Below are 17,138 nucleotides of genomic sequence, written 5' to 3'. Positions count from 1 at the left end.
GGGTGAAATCTTAAAATGAAGTCCTATATACATGAGGTAAAGTTCAAGAATACAGTGTGGGATAGGGAGTATTCAAGTTGTATGGTGAAGTGTGTAAAAGAAATAAGTTAAAGATTGTTACTTTGTTCCATATCTTTACTCTTTTCATCCAGATGCTTACAAATACATTCTATAGCATATAGCATATATCTAAAGAAATAATGCAAGGGTACCACGAGGTCACTAATGTGAGAGACAACGATCCAGCACAATCAGCTCCAGATCTGTCCATTGCTTTGAAGAACTCCCTGGACATCAGATGGAAAGATGGTTTTCCATTGGTGTTCCACTGGGAAAGCTTTGACTTGGACTGACGGGAAAAGGTCCAAGACTCACTTCCATCTGAAGATTACAAGATTGGTCATCCCCTTTTAAGGAAAGTATAAAGCTCAGGTGCAGAAAGCCATTGTTGACTGATAATTATGTCTCCTGTTGTAGTTGAAGTCTTGCGGCGCTGTGGTCTAAACCACTGAGCCTCTTGGACTTGCTGATCAGAAGGTCGGCGGTTTGAATTCCCACTACAGGGTGAGCTCCCATTGCTCTATCCCAGCTCCTGCCAGCCTAGCAGTTCAAAAGAATACCAGTGCGAGTAAATGAATAGGAGCCACTGCGGGAAGGTAAACAGCGTTTCCATGCGCTCTGGCTTCCGTCACAGTGTCCAATTGCACCAGAAGCGCTTTAGTCATGACTTGGAATGCTGTCTGTGGACAAATGCTGGCTCCCTCCGCCTGAAAGCGAGACAAACATTGCAACCCTAGAGTCGCCTTTGACTGGACTTAACCATGGGTCCTTTACCTTTTTTACTTTCGAAGTCTCGCAGGCATTTGTTTTGAATTGTGTGGTAGTCTTGGATCATTTGTATTGCCCTTGTAATTAATATAATTGAGTTATATCTTTATCTCATGTGGTCTAGATTCTATTTTCTGATTACCTTAACTACAGGTAAACCTTCACACTGACCTCTCTCTCTGTGTGTAATATGGATTGTCATGTTAGCAACTGACAGCAGCCGAGAAAGAGGAGGAATGGGCTGCTCAGGAACATTAATGGTCAACGGGGTACTTTACATCAAAGACTGCAGTCCCTGTTGAGGAATGGAGGAGGTGAGGAAGAGGGAAAACCAATCCTTTGCCACCATTTTCTGAACTGCTAGTAAACATTGTTGGCTCTGCAATCAAACACCTGCAGAAATATTTGTTGGCAGAAACCAAAAAACTCCCAACAGTCTGACCAACATTTTTGCCCTTCCCCCACCCACAGTCCCTTTCTTGACGCACCTGCTCTTAGTTGAACTGACAATGGCCATGGGGTGGTTCACATCATCTTTCACAACCAGGATATTGTTCTGTGGAGGAACCATAGAAAGAACATTGACAGGAGCCCTTTCCCACAAGATGATCAGGTGATGCTCTGCCCTAAAATGTTCATCTCTGTCTGAGGTGAGCACGAAGGCAAGACCTTTTCCATTTTGGCACCCTCACAGTAGAAATTATTTTAAATAAAGACAATTTTAATTAAGAAGCAAATTGTGCTGAGGCAGGTGACAAAAGTTAAACAGTATCCTTAGCAAATTCACTTTAGTTCTTCTTGCTGGGCTAACTCAGGACAGGCAATTCTCACACTTGATTGTTAAAAGTAGAGGGTGCTTCCAGGAATTGGCATAGCTGAAGGGAGCTCACACGCTTAATCAGACTCAAGAGATGTCCCAGATGAGACAGAAAGGCAAGCAGGCTTCAGTCAATAAAGGCAAGTAAAAAATGAATACTCCAGGAGAAGTATTATGAACTCCTTGATAAACATTGATTTATCAATGCATTTTTGCAAAAGGACTTACTTTGTACTTCCGGAGTATTGAGGAGTGGTTCATGATCCGGTCTGTGTCAGTTCCATCTCGTGGCACAACAACAATGCCAAAGTCCCCAACTATCACCTCCATCTGTTGTGACGCAAAAGGAACATGCATTACAACTGTGGGGTGAGTGTGGGGTGGGGAATCATGTTTATATTCCTGAAAACTTGGATAATCTCTTGGGTTCCTGATTTGCAGCTAGAGACAAGACCATCTCTATTGCATTTTCAGCACTTGTTGAAGACTTCCCTCTTTCAACAAGCCTTCTAATTTGTTTATTATTATTATTATTACTCCTCCAGTCAGTATCTGTACTGGATTTGAAATTGCTTTTATATCTGCAACTGTTTTAAATGTGTTTTTATTGTATTTTGAAATCACTTTGGGATGCTTCATAGGAAGTGATTCATAAATGAAATTAATCAGCATAACCTCCACCCATCCCCTGCCGGGGGCGTGTGAGACGTCAGTGTGAAAAATCCTGGCTTTTATATACCAAAGGCAGCACTCAGAAGAGAAAGCACTGGTGTTACACTACTCAACAACAGGCATGCTGAGCATGTGTGAAATTACAGGCACCCGTGGGTGACAGGCAATATGTACAGTGGGTGCAGTGTTTTTTTTCAGGGGGGACACAGGGGTACGCATACCCCTAAACATTTTGTGAATCTAAGTGTGGCCTCATTGAGGGGCAGTATTTCAATGTGAGTAGGAAAATGAAAGTACTCCTAAACATTTTTTTTAAGAAAAAAAGCCCTGAGTGGGTGCAGCCCAAATTCAGGTTCTGCTTTCTCCAGTCACGGGCTGGATCAGGAAAGGCGGAAAGAGGAAGGAGTGGCTTTGATTGGCACATTAATGGTGGTAACCCTGGTCTGTAATCTGCTTCCAAAAAATACAGCAGCAAGGCAAGTGAGCAGAATTTCCTTAAGGAAACTGAGTTTTTCTCAAAAAGAGGGACTCTTTCTCCTTATCACTCTAACAGGCTTATCCCTGAGCCTTAATCTTGCTTCCTGTCTTCAGACACTCCTCTAAGAGAAACCAGGCCTGCTTTGCCTCAGGGGTTTTATCCTTGCTCTCTTTGTCTTCCAATCCTGGGAAACCTCTGTCCTCCACGGATACAAGCCTCCGACTTCCTATGCTTCCTAGCACAGCAGGCTGTGAATACATGTGCAAAAGGGAGAGGGAAGCCTAAGAAGACAAAAAAGCATCTCTCTGACTGTCCATCTCATGGGGCGTTTGCATGCAAAGGGAAGGGGCGAAAATTGGGGGCTCAGTCAGGATTGGAAAGGAAAAGGGGGGTTGCCAATGATGAAAACCCCCATTCCCTCGTAAAAAAGAAATGTGCAGGGGACAGCCCCCTCCCCCCTCCCCAGCCCAAAGCGTTCTGCTCCAGCTGCCTGGAGCCTGCCTGCCTGCCTGTTCAGTGCCCTCACGCCACTCCAGGCTGTTATCTCACTGGGAATCAAGATGGGAAGGGACTGGACTGAGCCTGGAATGCATCCATCTTCTGGGTCCAACGTCCTCTACTACCCCCACAACCTTGGGAAGCAGCCTTGCTCTTTGCTTATCAAAAGAAGTGTAATGAAAGGCGAAATAACTTAAAAGGAAGTCGGGATTTCTCTCTCTCTCTCTCCAGCTTTGAAGTTGGCACACTAACTATGGTCTCCTGTGACTTTTCACAGATCCTCTCTTGTTCTTATTATTTGTCCTTCCAAGCAGCATCTGATTTTAGGTGTCAAAATTGTTTGGGGTGTTGGGGGAGGGGTAGTACCTGTGGTGGGGGACACATCGTGCTCCTTCTGGGGTTGTTTGTTCACCCTGCACTCAGCTCTCACCTGTGTGGCTCCTAGAAGCTGTCAGCATGCAACTGGGGACACAGCTGAGGGTAGGCGATGGGTCTCAAACCCATCTCAACCCCTCGGTGTGTTAGCAACTTCCCCAGCATGTGAAGACAGGCTGCGGCAGATTAAGCAAGTGGGGGTCAAGACGGTGGTTTCTGCAGTGCTGCAGAGGGAAGTGAGGGGCAGGTGGGGTTGACAGGCTTGTGCGCCTCCTTCTGGCAACTCCTGTCAGCCAAACTGGTGCCAAACGTCTTCCTCCGCTTTCCTTTGGCCACATCAGCAAGGCTGAGAGAGTGGTCTTGCCATTTGGGCAGCCCAGGAGCACCACACACACTGCCCAAGCTCCACCCCAGGCAGGTCACTTGGGTGCCGCTAATGCAGCAGGTGGACTTCACCTCTGGAGGTGCACAAATGGATGCCAAGAGCATTGCTATTGCCAGTGAGAGGGGCTTACAGATGTCACGACTGATGCCCCTAACAATCCTCCATACTCCCTTTTTATTGTGTATTTATGCTCATGATGCTATTTGGGTGGTCACAGGAGACCCCACTTTTGTGCCTGCAAAAGTTTTGGGGCTCTCACACAGCTTGATTATTGCAATATTATTATTATTATTATTATTATTATTATTATTATTATTATTATTAAAGAATTTATATACCACCCTCTAGCCGAGGGTCTCAGGATGGTTCACAGAATAAAATCAAAATATAAAACCACAAAATACCTAATAAAAATAAAACAACAACCCAATAGCCCCCCCCAAAAAAACCATTTTAATTAGTGCATAGCTTGTAACGTATTGTTGAAATCCTGTAACTTTAAAATACCACATACAATCTGGTTTATTTTTGTTCTGCCTTTGTTGCAGGGTGGTCCCTTCAGATAGTAATAATGTGGAAGCACTGGGGAAGCATTGCAGAACAAACTAAAACAGAATAAATTCACCATTATTGTGCCAGGAACATGTGGCAGAATACCCTCATGATAAAGCACCAGGCTGGGGGGGCCCTGAATGTGGATCTCAGAGGTATTCCAGGCTCCTTTCAGACTGGCAGGGGTTGAGTCTAACCCACCCCTGTGAAGCACAAGGGATCTGCTGCTGCTATTATTAAGCTTGCAGCAACAGGCTGACTTCAGTTTTTAAATAATCCTTATTTCTTGCAGTGTCATGGAAACATTTCTAGCCATATTAGGGCCTGTAAGGCTCTCTTGGGCCACAGGCTAAATTTAGGGCTAAAATTATGTGAACATCTCTTTTTTAATGCAGCAGTTTGGGATGGAGCCTTTCAAAATCACCCACATGTACACTCTTGTGATCAACAGCCTTGCTGAGTGGCAGAACAACCTAGTCTCACACTGTGAAGGAGGCACGGAAAGATGAAGAGAGAAGAGTCCTCGGAATGGTGCATAAAGCAAAACTGATTATACTTAGACTGCAACCTTCTTGGGACTGAGACAACACATGCCCCCCCCCCATCTTACTCTGTGCCTTGCTTGGAGATAGTTCAGAATGAACAATAAATCTGAGTAAAGGTGGCTTCCCGTGCTATGAGGCAGCAGGTGCTGTGTGCTTGCCATTTAATGAGATTCATGACCTTGCTGTGCATCTGCACAACTCCAGTGAGATTTGAAGCGGCACCCTGGTTTGCAAGAGAAGCTGTCCAAGAGGAGTACCCCCCCTTGAATTCGTACCCCCCCCCCCCCCGCATTCAGCCCCTCTGCCTTTCTTGGAGCTAGCCGTGGAGATGCCATGCACACTGAGTGAAAGGTAGAAGCAAACATATGGTCTGTGATTTCCCACCGCCTAAGAAACTAAAAGCAAGAATCCTTGGTGAGAACATTATGATGAATGAATGTATGTATGTGTGAAAATGGAGCGAGTGAATGATCAGGAGTCAGGCAGCGGGGAGAAAACCCCACAATAACAACAGAGCACAGCTTCACCCATGTTCCAGTAACGACTCACGTCAGCTTCATTCCATAGGCCTGGAATGCAGAAGGACTCCAGCAAGTCACTTCCACACAGCAGCAAGATTCGGAGCTCTGGAGAAAAGGTACACAGATATTCAGATACACAGACTCAAAGGCTTGGAAAGGGAGAGAGAGGTGCCGAAGAAGGGAGCAAAAAAGAGGCTTGGACACAAAGCTGTGGCTTGGATTCTGTTGTCAGAAGTGGGCTACTGCTTGCAAGTTAACTACTACTCATGCACACATGTAAAAATGTATTGTATGAACACAGTGTTGCCATATCTGTCTCTTGGACCAATTTGTGAACTACTTCTGGTGTGATGGAGGGAGCAAGTGTTTGGCGAAGCCGGTTGGGCATATTGCCCACTTCAGGCAGGATGTGTTTTGCTTGGACAGAAATTACTTCCAGGTCCATTTATGGAACAAAAGAAGTATTCCTAGTGAAAGTTCACCTCAGCTCAAGAGAGAAACATATTTCCTGAAACGTCCCCTACAGCTTCAAATTGATAAAAGATGCAAGAGTTATTTTGTGTAGCATTCTATGCTGTTAAAAGCTGCAGTACCCATTTTGTATAATTGTATACTAAAATTATTTAAAACTAAAGGATAACTGCTTACAAAGTGCTTTGAGATCATGAGTTATTGAAACTACCATATCCATTCTCTGAAAATAATGAAGAATCAAAATTAGTCACTACTTAACCAGGGACTCCTGTGGGAATGTCCTATAATGCAAGCCACATCCGATTTCGTTTTATTTTTGCACAAAGTATCTAGTACTTAATAATGAGTTTTCGCTTCTTTGACTAAATCAGCATGAATCTGATTATATCTGTTCCCAGGCCCTGAACTGCACGATCGTGGAAAAACAATCTGTGGAATTTAAAGCAAATGCAACCCTTGCTCTTCCAGGGCTTGATGAGAACGGAAATTTCTCCCTCTACATTGCCAATTTAGCCACCAGAGCAAAACAGTAAGACTTAAGACTCCTGTCACTCTGGGTCTTCCAAATTATATCTCTGTGGGATTTTCTATGGCAACCTGTAGCTATTAGGAATCAATGCCAAATTCTGTGAACAGTTCAAAACTCAAGAGCTATACCCATGAAAGTTGTCAGTCATTTTAATGCAATTACCAGCATTCTCCGGTATTTGTTCAAAAAGTAAGGGATGCACATTTATTTTCAGTCATTCATGAAATTAATCTGGGATTGTCAATGCACATTGTGCAGACCATCCTGTGCATATCAGCAGCAGGTGGCCAGACCAAGACATTTTGGTGCCTGAGGGACAAGATTCCACCCCCAATTCTATAGACAGAATCTGACTGGACCAGCAGTTGAATCCGACTTCAACACTGACAACAGGACAGCCGTCTATCTTAGGGGACTCAGGGGGAAAGGTGGGTGGCTAGTACGGTTACTGCACCCTGTATCACCATAAACCATCTGAGGCAGCTGCCTCAGCCTTACTAATGGCAGGGTCGGCTTGCAGAATTACACCGAGCGCCACTTGTCTGTTGCGCTTGGTGTTCCTGTGCTGTCCAATCTGATGTGAATTCTCTCACGCATTTGGCTGCTCCAAGGAGGCCCACCTGGTCCCTTGGTGACATATCTTTCAGTGCCAGGCAAAAACATTCTGCTTCTCTCAGGCCTTTAGTTAGTTAATTAAACAATCTATGGCCTTTTAAACAGTGGGGGGGTATTGTTTTTGTTTGGTATTATGGTATGTATTTTTGTGTTTTTACCTTGTAAACTGCCCTCTGATCTTCAGATGATGGGTGACATAGAAATTTAATAAATAATAATAATAATTTTATCTAATGTATAAGTTCAGCTGTGCGCAGTTAATTTGGTATTAAGAGCTTTTGCACAATTTGACTGAGTTGAAGAACATGCTGTTCAAGGAGGGGCCCTTTCTAATCCCCCCCCCCAATATAATGGGTGGAAATTAGAAAAGCCCACATTCAAGTGGGAACAGAAGAAATTTATCCCCCATTCTTATTCTCAAATCACAAGCAGTTTGAGCCTTGAGTATCTCCATCACTTGGTTTGCCTGTGTGAAACCCTGCTGGGGAAGAGAGCAGCCCCCCCCCAACTTGGAAATGGTACCCATTTTGGCCCATGGATAATGTTTACTTACCAATCTCTTCATATCTCATCACTGTTCCCAAGTTTGCATTTTCATCTAGAGAAACACAAACAAAAGAAAAGAAAAAAAATATGTGTCAGGGTGAAGATTTCACAGAAGACCAGCAAGAAGGGAGATTATGTCCCTGAATTCAGAACACTGATTAGAATCACAGACCCACAGAGCTGGAAGGGACCCCAGGGGTCATCTAGTCCAACCTCCTCCAGTGCAGCAATCTCAACTCAAGCAAGTTTGTTTAGAACAACCTTAATTAAAGCAAAGTTGTTTAGAGTAACTCTTCTGCTTTGTTTGAATGTTTCTGAAGCAAATAAAGGGACTGTCATCTATCTTGAGCAAAGTTTCAACCAGTGTGTAGATGTTCAGCCAGATGCTCCAGCACCAGGACAGGTTGTAAGACTTCCAGGAAAGATCTCTAGTCTCAAATCAGGAATGTGCTGTGACAGGCAGGCACTGCCATCACCACAAAAGGCTCTTGTGTGCACACCCAATGGCTGCTCTGTTGAGGGGGGGGGGGGAGGATGAAGAACTGAGCTGGGTGAAATGAGAACCAGGCAAGAATAATATATTTCTCAATAACAGGTCACAACTGTAAGCAGCTGCGTTTCTGGAACATACCCACAAAGGTGAAACGCTCCATCGGTGGACGAACACAGCAAATCCTGCTCAGGCTTTCTCCCACCTTCCCCAAAAACTTTGCTGAAAAAGGCAAGGAGGGAAATCAGACCGAAAGAGAGAGAGAGAGAGAGAGAGAGAGAGAGAGAGAGAGAGAGAGAGAGCTCAGCAGCTACTACAGGGCGACAGCAGCCTTGGGATTCAAAAGGAAACAATATTTGCCTCAATTCAACGGCTTTATCACCTTTGGAAACAACCAGTTTTTTTGCACGTTTTCAAACCTTTGAAATCACTGTTTGTCTCTGAGGGTTTTAGCCAAACTTAGTTTTTTTTCATCGCCACATTTCTTTCCTTGCAGTGCATCACAGAGTGAAAAATGCTTATTACATTTGAGTAAAAAAGAGCAGAATGAGATTTAAGCCTGAGTAACTGCAGATATGCAATGTTGCTGCTTTGCAACCCAGTCCTCTCCTTAAAAGCAAGTTACACTGATTTAAGCAGAAGTTACTTCTACACAAATTCCACATTGGATTCCAGGCTGATGAACAAACTACATACTTCACATAAAAATATATAGAACTAAAACCTAGTAGGTGTTTTTCTTTTTAAAATGAAGAATGAAGAACAACCTTCATAAGCTGAGGAATGGCTGCATGTGTATATGTAGCTGAAGAAAAGATCTATATTGAAAATAAAATAAAATAAAACAAAATACCTTTAATTGAGAATTGCCCTCTTGGCTTGAATTGTAGAGACAGCAGAAAATGACAGGCTAATGATGTGGTTTCGGCTACAGGATGAGCTGGCTGAGCAAAACAAATATCTAGCTCTTGAGGCAAAATGAGAAGCATAAACAATGGCAATTAACTTATGGATGGGAAATGCCCATTTACCAGAAGGGAATGTCAGACATGGATTGAGATATGGGCAACTGTCCACGCATTGGTCATGTAGGGAGTATGCAGAAGACTGCCTGATCACAGGGCTCATGCCCAGAGGTGGGGTGATATATACAAAGTGCCTTAAAAGATCATGCATGCTATGAGATAGAATGCTATGACTGGATGTTTTGAATCTTTCTGTGGGTTTATGAAGTTATAATTGTTTGCTTTCTCGTGTATTTGTATGGTTTGTGCTACTTGCATCCCACCTGAGCACGCAATAAATTGTTTTCTCCTCCAAGTGTGCCTCTTCTCTGGGAGCCCAGCCATTGAAAGGACATGTTTCCATGCCCCTTTCTCCACCAGTCCTTTTCCTGAACAAAATTGCTCTCAGAAATTCCTCTCCGAAGTTCCTGGGATCCCAGCTACAAGCCTGCATGGAGGATTGTGCATTTGGAACTCTGCAGGGTGGAAAGCAGCTGGGGAGCAGAAAAATGGCTGGTGGGAAATAGTTAAGCATCCCTCCAGCTTGTTGCTCATTTACTCAAAACCCCAATCTCCCATGCCTCCTGTTTCATTAAAAAATATGCTGGGACTTTTCTACATACATTTGCAAGCAATGTAGAGTCTTATCCTATGCATGTTTACTCATAGGTAAGTCCCAAATTCAACAGGATTAACTTCTCAGTAAAGTGTGTGTAGCATTGTAGCCTTCGTTTATTTTGTATAGACATCATTTGAATTAATAATCTAATTTTAGACCCCGATTCAAAGCTGAATGCAACTAGTATTGAGCAACTGCAGGTGACCCAAGAGAGCTCGTCCACACTTTGCTTGTCCCGGGGCTAAAGAGAACAGATCCAAGAGCTTTCTAGGCATTAGTCTGAGCCGTTTCCCATTTGCCTTGCTGTTTCCCCCAGAAATCGGAGCACCTTTAGAGAACTTGGCTGCCTTCTGTTGGAACCTACCTGCAGTGGGCTTGTTCGAGAGGTTGCTGTTCTGATAGATAGGCTGTGGGGACTCGTTCTGAGGCTGCCCAATCACTGGGGTCAAGGAAGGCGTGTTCACGTTGGAGAGGATGCAACCAGTCACTCGCTAGAAGAAACGGAGAGTGTCAGTTGGTATTTATGCATTCATTGCTTATACGTCGGCAATCTTAGGGATGTCTATGTGACTGTACTCACCAAGTTATTTTCTCTGACCTGCAAAATATGGCAATGCTCTCCTGACAAGTCCCTGCCCACGACCTTCATCCGCCCAACTCCACCCCCCTTGGCCACCCAAAGGCAGGGGTGGAGGAACAGCCTCATGTCTGGCTCAAAAGAATCTGAGTCGTTGAAAACATTTTCTTCAGTTTCAGGGCTCTTGCAAGTTCTTGAGAAAGAAAAATGTTCACAAGACTATGACCTGTCTAATAAAACCAGAGGAGACCTCTAGATCACCACTGACTTCAATAGGTAATCTTGTTGCATGCCTGAATCATAGAATCATAGAGTTGGAAGAGACCACAAGGGCCATCGTGTCCAACCCCCTGCCAAGCAGGAAACACCATCAGAGCACTCCTGACATATGGTTGTCAAGCCTCTGCTTAAAGACCTCCAAAGAAGGAGACTCCACCACACTCCTTGGCAGCAAATTCCACTGTCAAACAGCTCTTACTGTCAGGAAGTTCTTCCTAATGTTTAGGTGGAATCTTCTTTCAGATGCTGAAAGCATCTGCTGGGGAGGTGGATAGCGGCAGCAAACAGTAGCTCATCAATCAAGATATTTGATTGATCTTTGTGGCAAGAGGGTCTTCAGCAATGGGTTGCTTTTTTGTTCTGCACAGTCTTTTTTAGAGCTGCAGGATTTCCAGCCTAAGATCATACCACTGGCAGCAGCAGCAGTGACCCATAATCTCAGGTTGCAAAAGGCAATCCTTAAACCAAATGATTTTTTTAAAAAATGCATTCTGAAGTAAGCAGTCTTTCTTTTGGCCACCAGAGGGCGCTCAATTCTTTCTTTCCTTCTTTTTGTAGTTGAAGATACAATGCATTGTGCATATAAAATGGTAGGTGAATCTACTGCTTTAGAAATGAATTGCCAACATCAGTGGTGTTGAAAAACCTGTCACACAATGTAAAAACTTCACAAAGAAACAATATGCAAAGATCAGCGTGGCACCCGAGCATCAAGCAGAGTGAGCATGAATCACTACTGCAGTGTGACCAAATCTCAGGACTAAACCACAGCTCTCCAAACAGAAAACTGATGCAACCATTAGGCAGAGCGAGGTGTCATCTTAGGCAGCAGATGGGGGGTGTTGGGGGGTGAGGTGAGGTGCTGAAAGACAGAGCTATGTGCCCCAGGCACGGCCTCTCCTGTGCCCCCTAAGCTAGACTGTCGCTCACAGGCGGGGTGGGGGGGTGGGGTGTGCTGCCTCCTTGCCAGTAATGAAGTAAGATTCAACTGTAAGCCTGCCTGACTTCTGCATGTGGAATTGGGGGAGCAGCGGGCAGTTGGGCGGCAAAATGCCTTAGGTTGGCCCAGTCCACAGAGCATGTCCTTTGACATTAAGGAAGAGGAACCTGATATATTAGACACAGGGCCGGATTTAGGTTTGATGAGGCCCTCAGCTACTGAAGGTCATGGGGCCCTTGATATGTCCAGCTGTCCTTTGTCAACAATAAATTGTCACTGTTTTTTGTGTTGAATATATGCTATATGGTAACTGATGGACCTAATAGGTATCTCAAGCCATTTGCACATAACAAAATATGTATTTTATCAAAGTAATTGTTGAACTGAAATACAATTAAGAAGTAGTATATTAATAGTGAAATACAATTAAGAAGAAGTATATTAATAACATTACTTACATCATAGGAGCCAACACAAAACACTGTTGCTTAATGTAGGTTTTATTTTATTTGTTTTTTATCTTATATTTTGGAAATGTACATCCAGGTTTTTTCCTTTAAATTTTTTTGGGAGGTCCCCCAAGAGAGTGGGGCCCTAAGCTATAGCTTGTTTAGCTTATACGTAAATCTGGCACTGATTAGACAAAGCTCTTCCATAAGGATCCATGGATGTTAATCGGCTGCACTCATTGGTTGTGGGAGCCTTTTCATACATTTCCTGGAGTGTCGGTAAATGTATAGGGCTTGTTCTGTTTGGGACATCCATCTAGCTGCTGTTCTTCTATTAAAGGACAGGATAAGAAGGAAAGGAGGTCAATTTTAAAAAGTCAACAATTTGGGGCAAAATGCTAACTTGAAATTGGCGTTTGGAAATTTCACCTGTGATCTGAATACAACAAAACCTTTTGCTGCTGGACTGCCTTCCCCCAATGCACTGCTCAATCTAGAAGTGCTCAAAGATTACACAGCAAATGCATTTGTTTATATATGGGTGCACAGGCAGCAAGTGCAGCAGATGACCATTTTGAAAATGGCCCAAAGCCCCCTTAGAAATGATTCCTGGCAGGTGAAGCATTGGCTTTGGTGCCTCTCTCCCTCTCTGACGCCTTCCCCAATGCCATTAGGCTTGGCACTCTGGGCTGCCTGCTCCCGTTCCCCCACTTCCTTGCCAGGACTAGATCGATGAACAGAATAAAGGTGTTTAGAATTATTTTCTTGAGCATGAATTCTAAGAGCTGAATCAGCACACCGGAGCAGAGTCTTTGTCATTCATGAATGGGTGGAAACATGTGAAATGGCATTGGGAGGTTGGCATGGGTATTTTAAGGAGGAGTATCATACCACTTTAGTTGTGCAGTTGTAATTTGGTAATGGTGCTGAGAGTTGCTGGGAGACACCTATTTCCCTCACACAGCTACAATTTCCAGAAGAGGGAGAGAGATTTATTGTGCACATGAGCAGGTTCCCAGACTACTGATGTAGTGCCACAATATTCCTTCCCCAGTCCTGCTGCTGCCATGCTACCCAGAGCTAAGACAAGATTTAGCCTTACTTTCTATCCACACCTGAGCTTGTGGTTTATCTCATGCCAGACAAACCATGAGCTCTCTGTAACCAAGGTTTGCTCTTGATTTACTGCTCACTGTGTGAGGTCCGGACATAATACAAAGCCAAACCGTGGTGCAGCCCCAGGTAGCACGGCAACAGCAAACGGGGGGAGGGTGCTGAACGAAGCCAGTCTGGGAACCTGTTCGCTGGCTGGTTTGTGCTAAGTCATGGATGGGATTGGCATTACGTCCAAACTGTTGATATGAGCTGGGTTTCCCCCAGTAATGAAGCGTTCCTACAAAGTGTCCCAATTTGGCTGGAACAAGGTAATTTTGGGAACTGCCTCTCACAACTTTGCTGGTGCATGCCAAATAATAAAATCCTAAGCACTGACATTTTGTAAGAGCAGTCTAGCAAAAAATGTGTGTGAAATTTAGCCACCAGCTACCCTTCCTCTGGGCTCTTTTTTTTGTCACTTCGTTTTCTGCTCTTTATCATCTGTACAGCTTCCTTACCTCTGGGTTCCCTGTACAGTGGTGCCTCGCAAGACGAAATTAATTCGTTCTGCGAGTTTTTTCGTCTTGCGAATTTTTCGTCTTGCGAAGCACGGTTTCCCATAGGAATGCATTGAAACGGTTTCCCATAGGAAAAAGGAAACAAACTTGCAAGATGTTTTCGTCTTGCGAAGCAAGCCCATAGGGAAATTCGTCTTGCGAAGCAACTCAAAAAATGAAAAACTCTTTCGTCTTGCAAGTTTTTCGTCTTGCGAGGCATTTGTCTTGCGAGGTACCACTGTACTTCAGCATGCCCGGGCATTTCTTCCCAGTACTGAGAACTCCTTTGTGTAAACATCTTAATCCCAGCCACACGGCAACTGTTCCTTCACTTACTAAAACTGCTTTCCAAACTGAACGTGTGGAACTCTGCTGGTTCAACCACTCAGGATCAGAGGCTTCACTGCCACCATTGCAATACAATATAGCTGCATTTATGCCAGCTGAATGCTTATAGGGAATACATATAGCAAAGTACTAAGGTTTTGGGGCTTGTTTGTTTTGCCAGTACTGAATATACTACAATTTCACCAGGCATTCCCAAGTACTTTCAAGCCCAAGGGCTAAAAACTTTCCTTCTTTCTCTTTAGTTCTTTCTTTTACAAGAAAGCTAAAATTCTCTGGATACTGAACTTTTATTTCTAATGAAACATTCTGTGTTTATGCAGAGTTATGTAACATTGGCTAGGAATCCATTCAACTTGCAACAGTAGCAGCAGCAATGAAATTAAATTAGATATGTACATCAGACAAAAAACACCTCAATGTACTAATAATTTGTGATTAAAGTAAAAATGGAAAGTGAAGCAACGATACCTAAGTCTATATTTAAAACAAATCCCCTCACCTCTTCAGCTACCTGCCCCGGTTCCCCCAGCCTCCACTATCTTTCTTAGCAATCAACTCACTTTCATCAGATCCCGGTGATGTTCCAGTACAGTGCAGGTGGTCTGCCAAGTATCCTGATAACATTCCCAGGGGTCCACCCTACAGTGAGAAAAGGAAAAGAAAGTCTGCCTTGACAATCACGAATCATGATAATTGGTTATTTCAATTTAATATGCCACAGTGCGAATACATAAACTGCTTGTCCATTTGCAAATATTCATTTATTATAGTTGGACCGAGAGATTTCCGCTGGTCTTCCACCCAGATTACTGATTAGGTCCACACTTGAGCAGCTTCGGGAGTTTCTGAAATGCTTGGCCACTTCTGCAAGGCTCCGCGGGGGTTAAAATGCTTCTTATTCATCTGATGTACTAATTTTAAAAACCTTATCAGGGGAGACAGGGATATATCAATCAGCTGTATTGTTGTCTCTACTCTCCAGTTTATTGCTGATTATTAAATACAGCATAAATCTCAGGGGTCATCTCTACTCCCGTCAAGTAATTAATCAGAGGGTGACAGTCCCAGGAGTCTTAGAAGGAATCTATGCCTTTGATTTGGGCTTTACTGCCCTGGCTTTCAAATTCCTTAACTTTCACTTTTGTGAAATATATATATTTCCCAGTTACTTAGGCATGCAGCATTCAACCCTTCCAGGTTCAGGGTGATTAGCCTTTAACCCCATCCTTTAAAATACAATTCCCATCCGTCTCAGACAGTACCGCCAATGATCATCTGGGCCAAAATATCTGGAGGTCACCAGTTTAGGGAAGGCTGAACTCTCCTGCTATAGGAACCTTTTCTCTTTCTCTTTTCACTGAAATAATTATATGAATGTAATTAAATCATGTTCATTTCCAACTTGCTCAAACGAGGGGTTCATTTTTATATTGTATGAGTTTGTGGGTGCCAGACTTCCCTAAATTCCTGGTTCCAGTAGATGTTAGACTGGATGCCAGACCTGTGTTTATTATGCCAACATGAATTAAGACAGACTCATGTTTATTAAGCTGTGTGCTAAACACTTCTAACCCTTTAATTAAGGCAAGTGTTAACAGCTATTTAAGCCAGGCTAACTTCCTGGTACTGAGACATGGGTAGCGCTGTGGTCTAAACCACTGAGCCTCTTGGGCTTGCCAATCAGAAGGTAGGCAGTTCAAATCCCCGCCCGTTGCTCGGTCCCTGCTCCAGCCAACCTAGCAGTTCGAAAGCACGTCAAAGTGCAAGTAGATAAATAGGTACCGCTCCAGTGGGAAGGTAAACGGCGTTTCCGTGCGCTGCTCTGGTTCGCCAAAAGCGGCTTAGTCATTCTGGCCACATGACCCAGAAGCTGTAAGCCGGCTCCCTCGGCCAGTAAAGCGAGATGAGCGCCGCAACCCCAGAGCCGTCCAGACTGGACCTAATGGTCAGGGGTCCCTTTACCTTTACCTTTAACTTCCTGGTGAGGTGATGGGCCATTAAGAAGAACAAAGGATCAAGGGACTCCTCCTGAAATGGCAAATGGATGGGGCAGCTCCCTCCCTCAACGGATAATGCCAGAGATTAGATTGCAGCTCAGAGATGAATAAGGGCAGATGACTTGGGGCTTGTAACTGCAGTTCTGCCCATCATCATGCCAGGCTCATTAGCCAATGGTGCGAATAAAATGGGTGCACTGCATTCCAGAAAGACAACTCCTAAGTGGATGAGCAAACCTGACAGCAAGCTGGAACGCAGAAGGATGCTGCACAGGACTGTTCTGCTAACAGGCTACTTGAGAAGAGTAATGTCTGTCAACCAAAGCCAGCTTCTTACAGAATGAAATAGCAAGGCACAAAGAATACTCTAAAACTGGGTTCAGCAACTGGAAGCCCTTGGACCAAACCAGACCACCAGAGAGATGCCACATGTTCCCACTTCAGGGAGGAGCCAACTGAACTCAGAGGCAAAAGAGAAGAATGGAGAGGGAATGACAGGAGGGTTGGACTTGATGGCCCTTGTGGTCTATTCCAACTCTATGATTCTATGACATCATGTCTTCCTAGCTGGCTATGTTGGTTTGCACCTGTGAAAGGTAACAAAAGGGATGGCACTGGGGTATTTGTCATAGAAGAAAAGGCTAAAGCAGGTGGGGATTTATAGTCTGGGGTGGGGAAACTGCAAAGTGGGGATATGGCAAAAGTTTATGCAACTGAATGAATTAAGAGAGATTATGATTTGGATTTCTCTCTGGTAGGACCCAGGATCACCCAATGAAATTCACTTGCACCAACAATGCAAATGACTTCACGCAATCAAGACTGACTTACAGAATTCATGACCAAAAAAAAGTACTGATGCCCACTATCTTAGATGGAAACCAAAATGTCAATATTCTATTTTGCATCCTCTTTTTATATGGTACTACACTCACGTCTTTCCGTAAT

General features: G+C 44.0%; 1 protein-coding gene across 1 annotated transcript in view; it reads right to left on the bottom strand.

Moving 5' to 3' along the window:
- Nucleotides 1-17,138, bottom strand: part of NMNAT2 (nicotinamide nucleotide adenylyltransferase 2) — a 59,718-nt gene that overhangs the window by 3,576 nt on the left and 39,004 nt on the right. Inside the window, exons 4-10 of the mRNA XM_083507215.1 lie at nucleotides 14,754-14,832; nucleotides 10,313-10,439; nucleotides 8,467-8,547; nucleotides 7,843-7,887; nucleotides 5,700-5,776; nucleotides 1,874-1,975; nucleotides 1,317-1,384 (exon numbers count right to left, since the gene is read on the bottom strand). Of these exons, the coding sequence (XP_083363341.1) occupies nucleotides 1,317-1,384; nucleotides 1,874-1,975; nucleotides 5,700-5,776; nucleotides 7,843-7,887; nucleotides 8,467-8,547; nucleotides 10,313-10,439; nucleotides 14,754-14,832 (579 nt within the window). The remainder of the gene's footprint in view (nucleotides 1-1,316; nucleotides 1,385-1,873; nucleotides 1,976-5,699; nucleotides 5,777-7,842; nucleotides 7,888-8,466; nucleotides 8,548-10,312; nucleotides 10,440-14,753; nucleotides 14,833-17,138) is intronic.

This window comes from Podarcis liolepis (genome assembly GCF_965112155.1).
Source record: "Podarcis liolepis genome assembly, chromosome: 6".
Classification (NCBI taxonomy): Eukaryota; Metazoa; Chordata; class Lepidosauria; order Squamata; family Lacertidae; genus Podarcis; species Podarcis liolepis.
The sequence above is the reverse complement of the archived record's forward strand: the minus strand, read 5'-3'. Positions and strand labels throughout refer to the sequence as shown.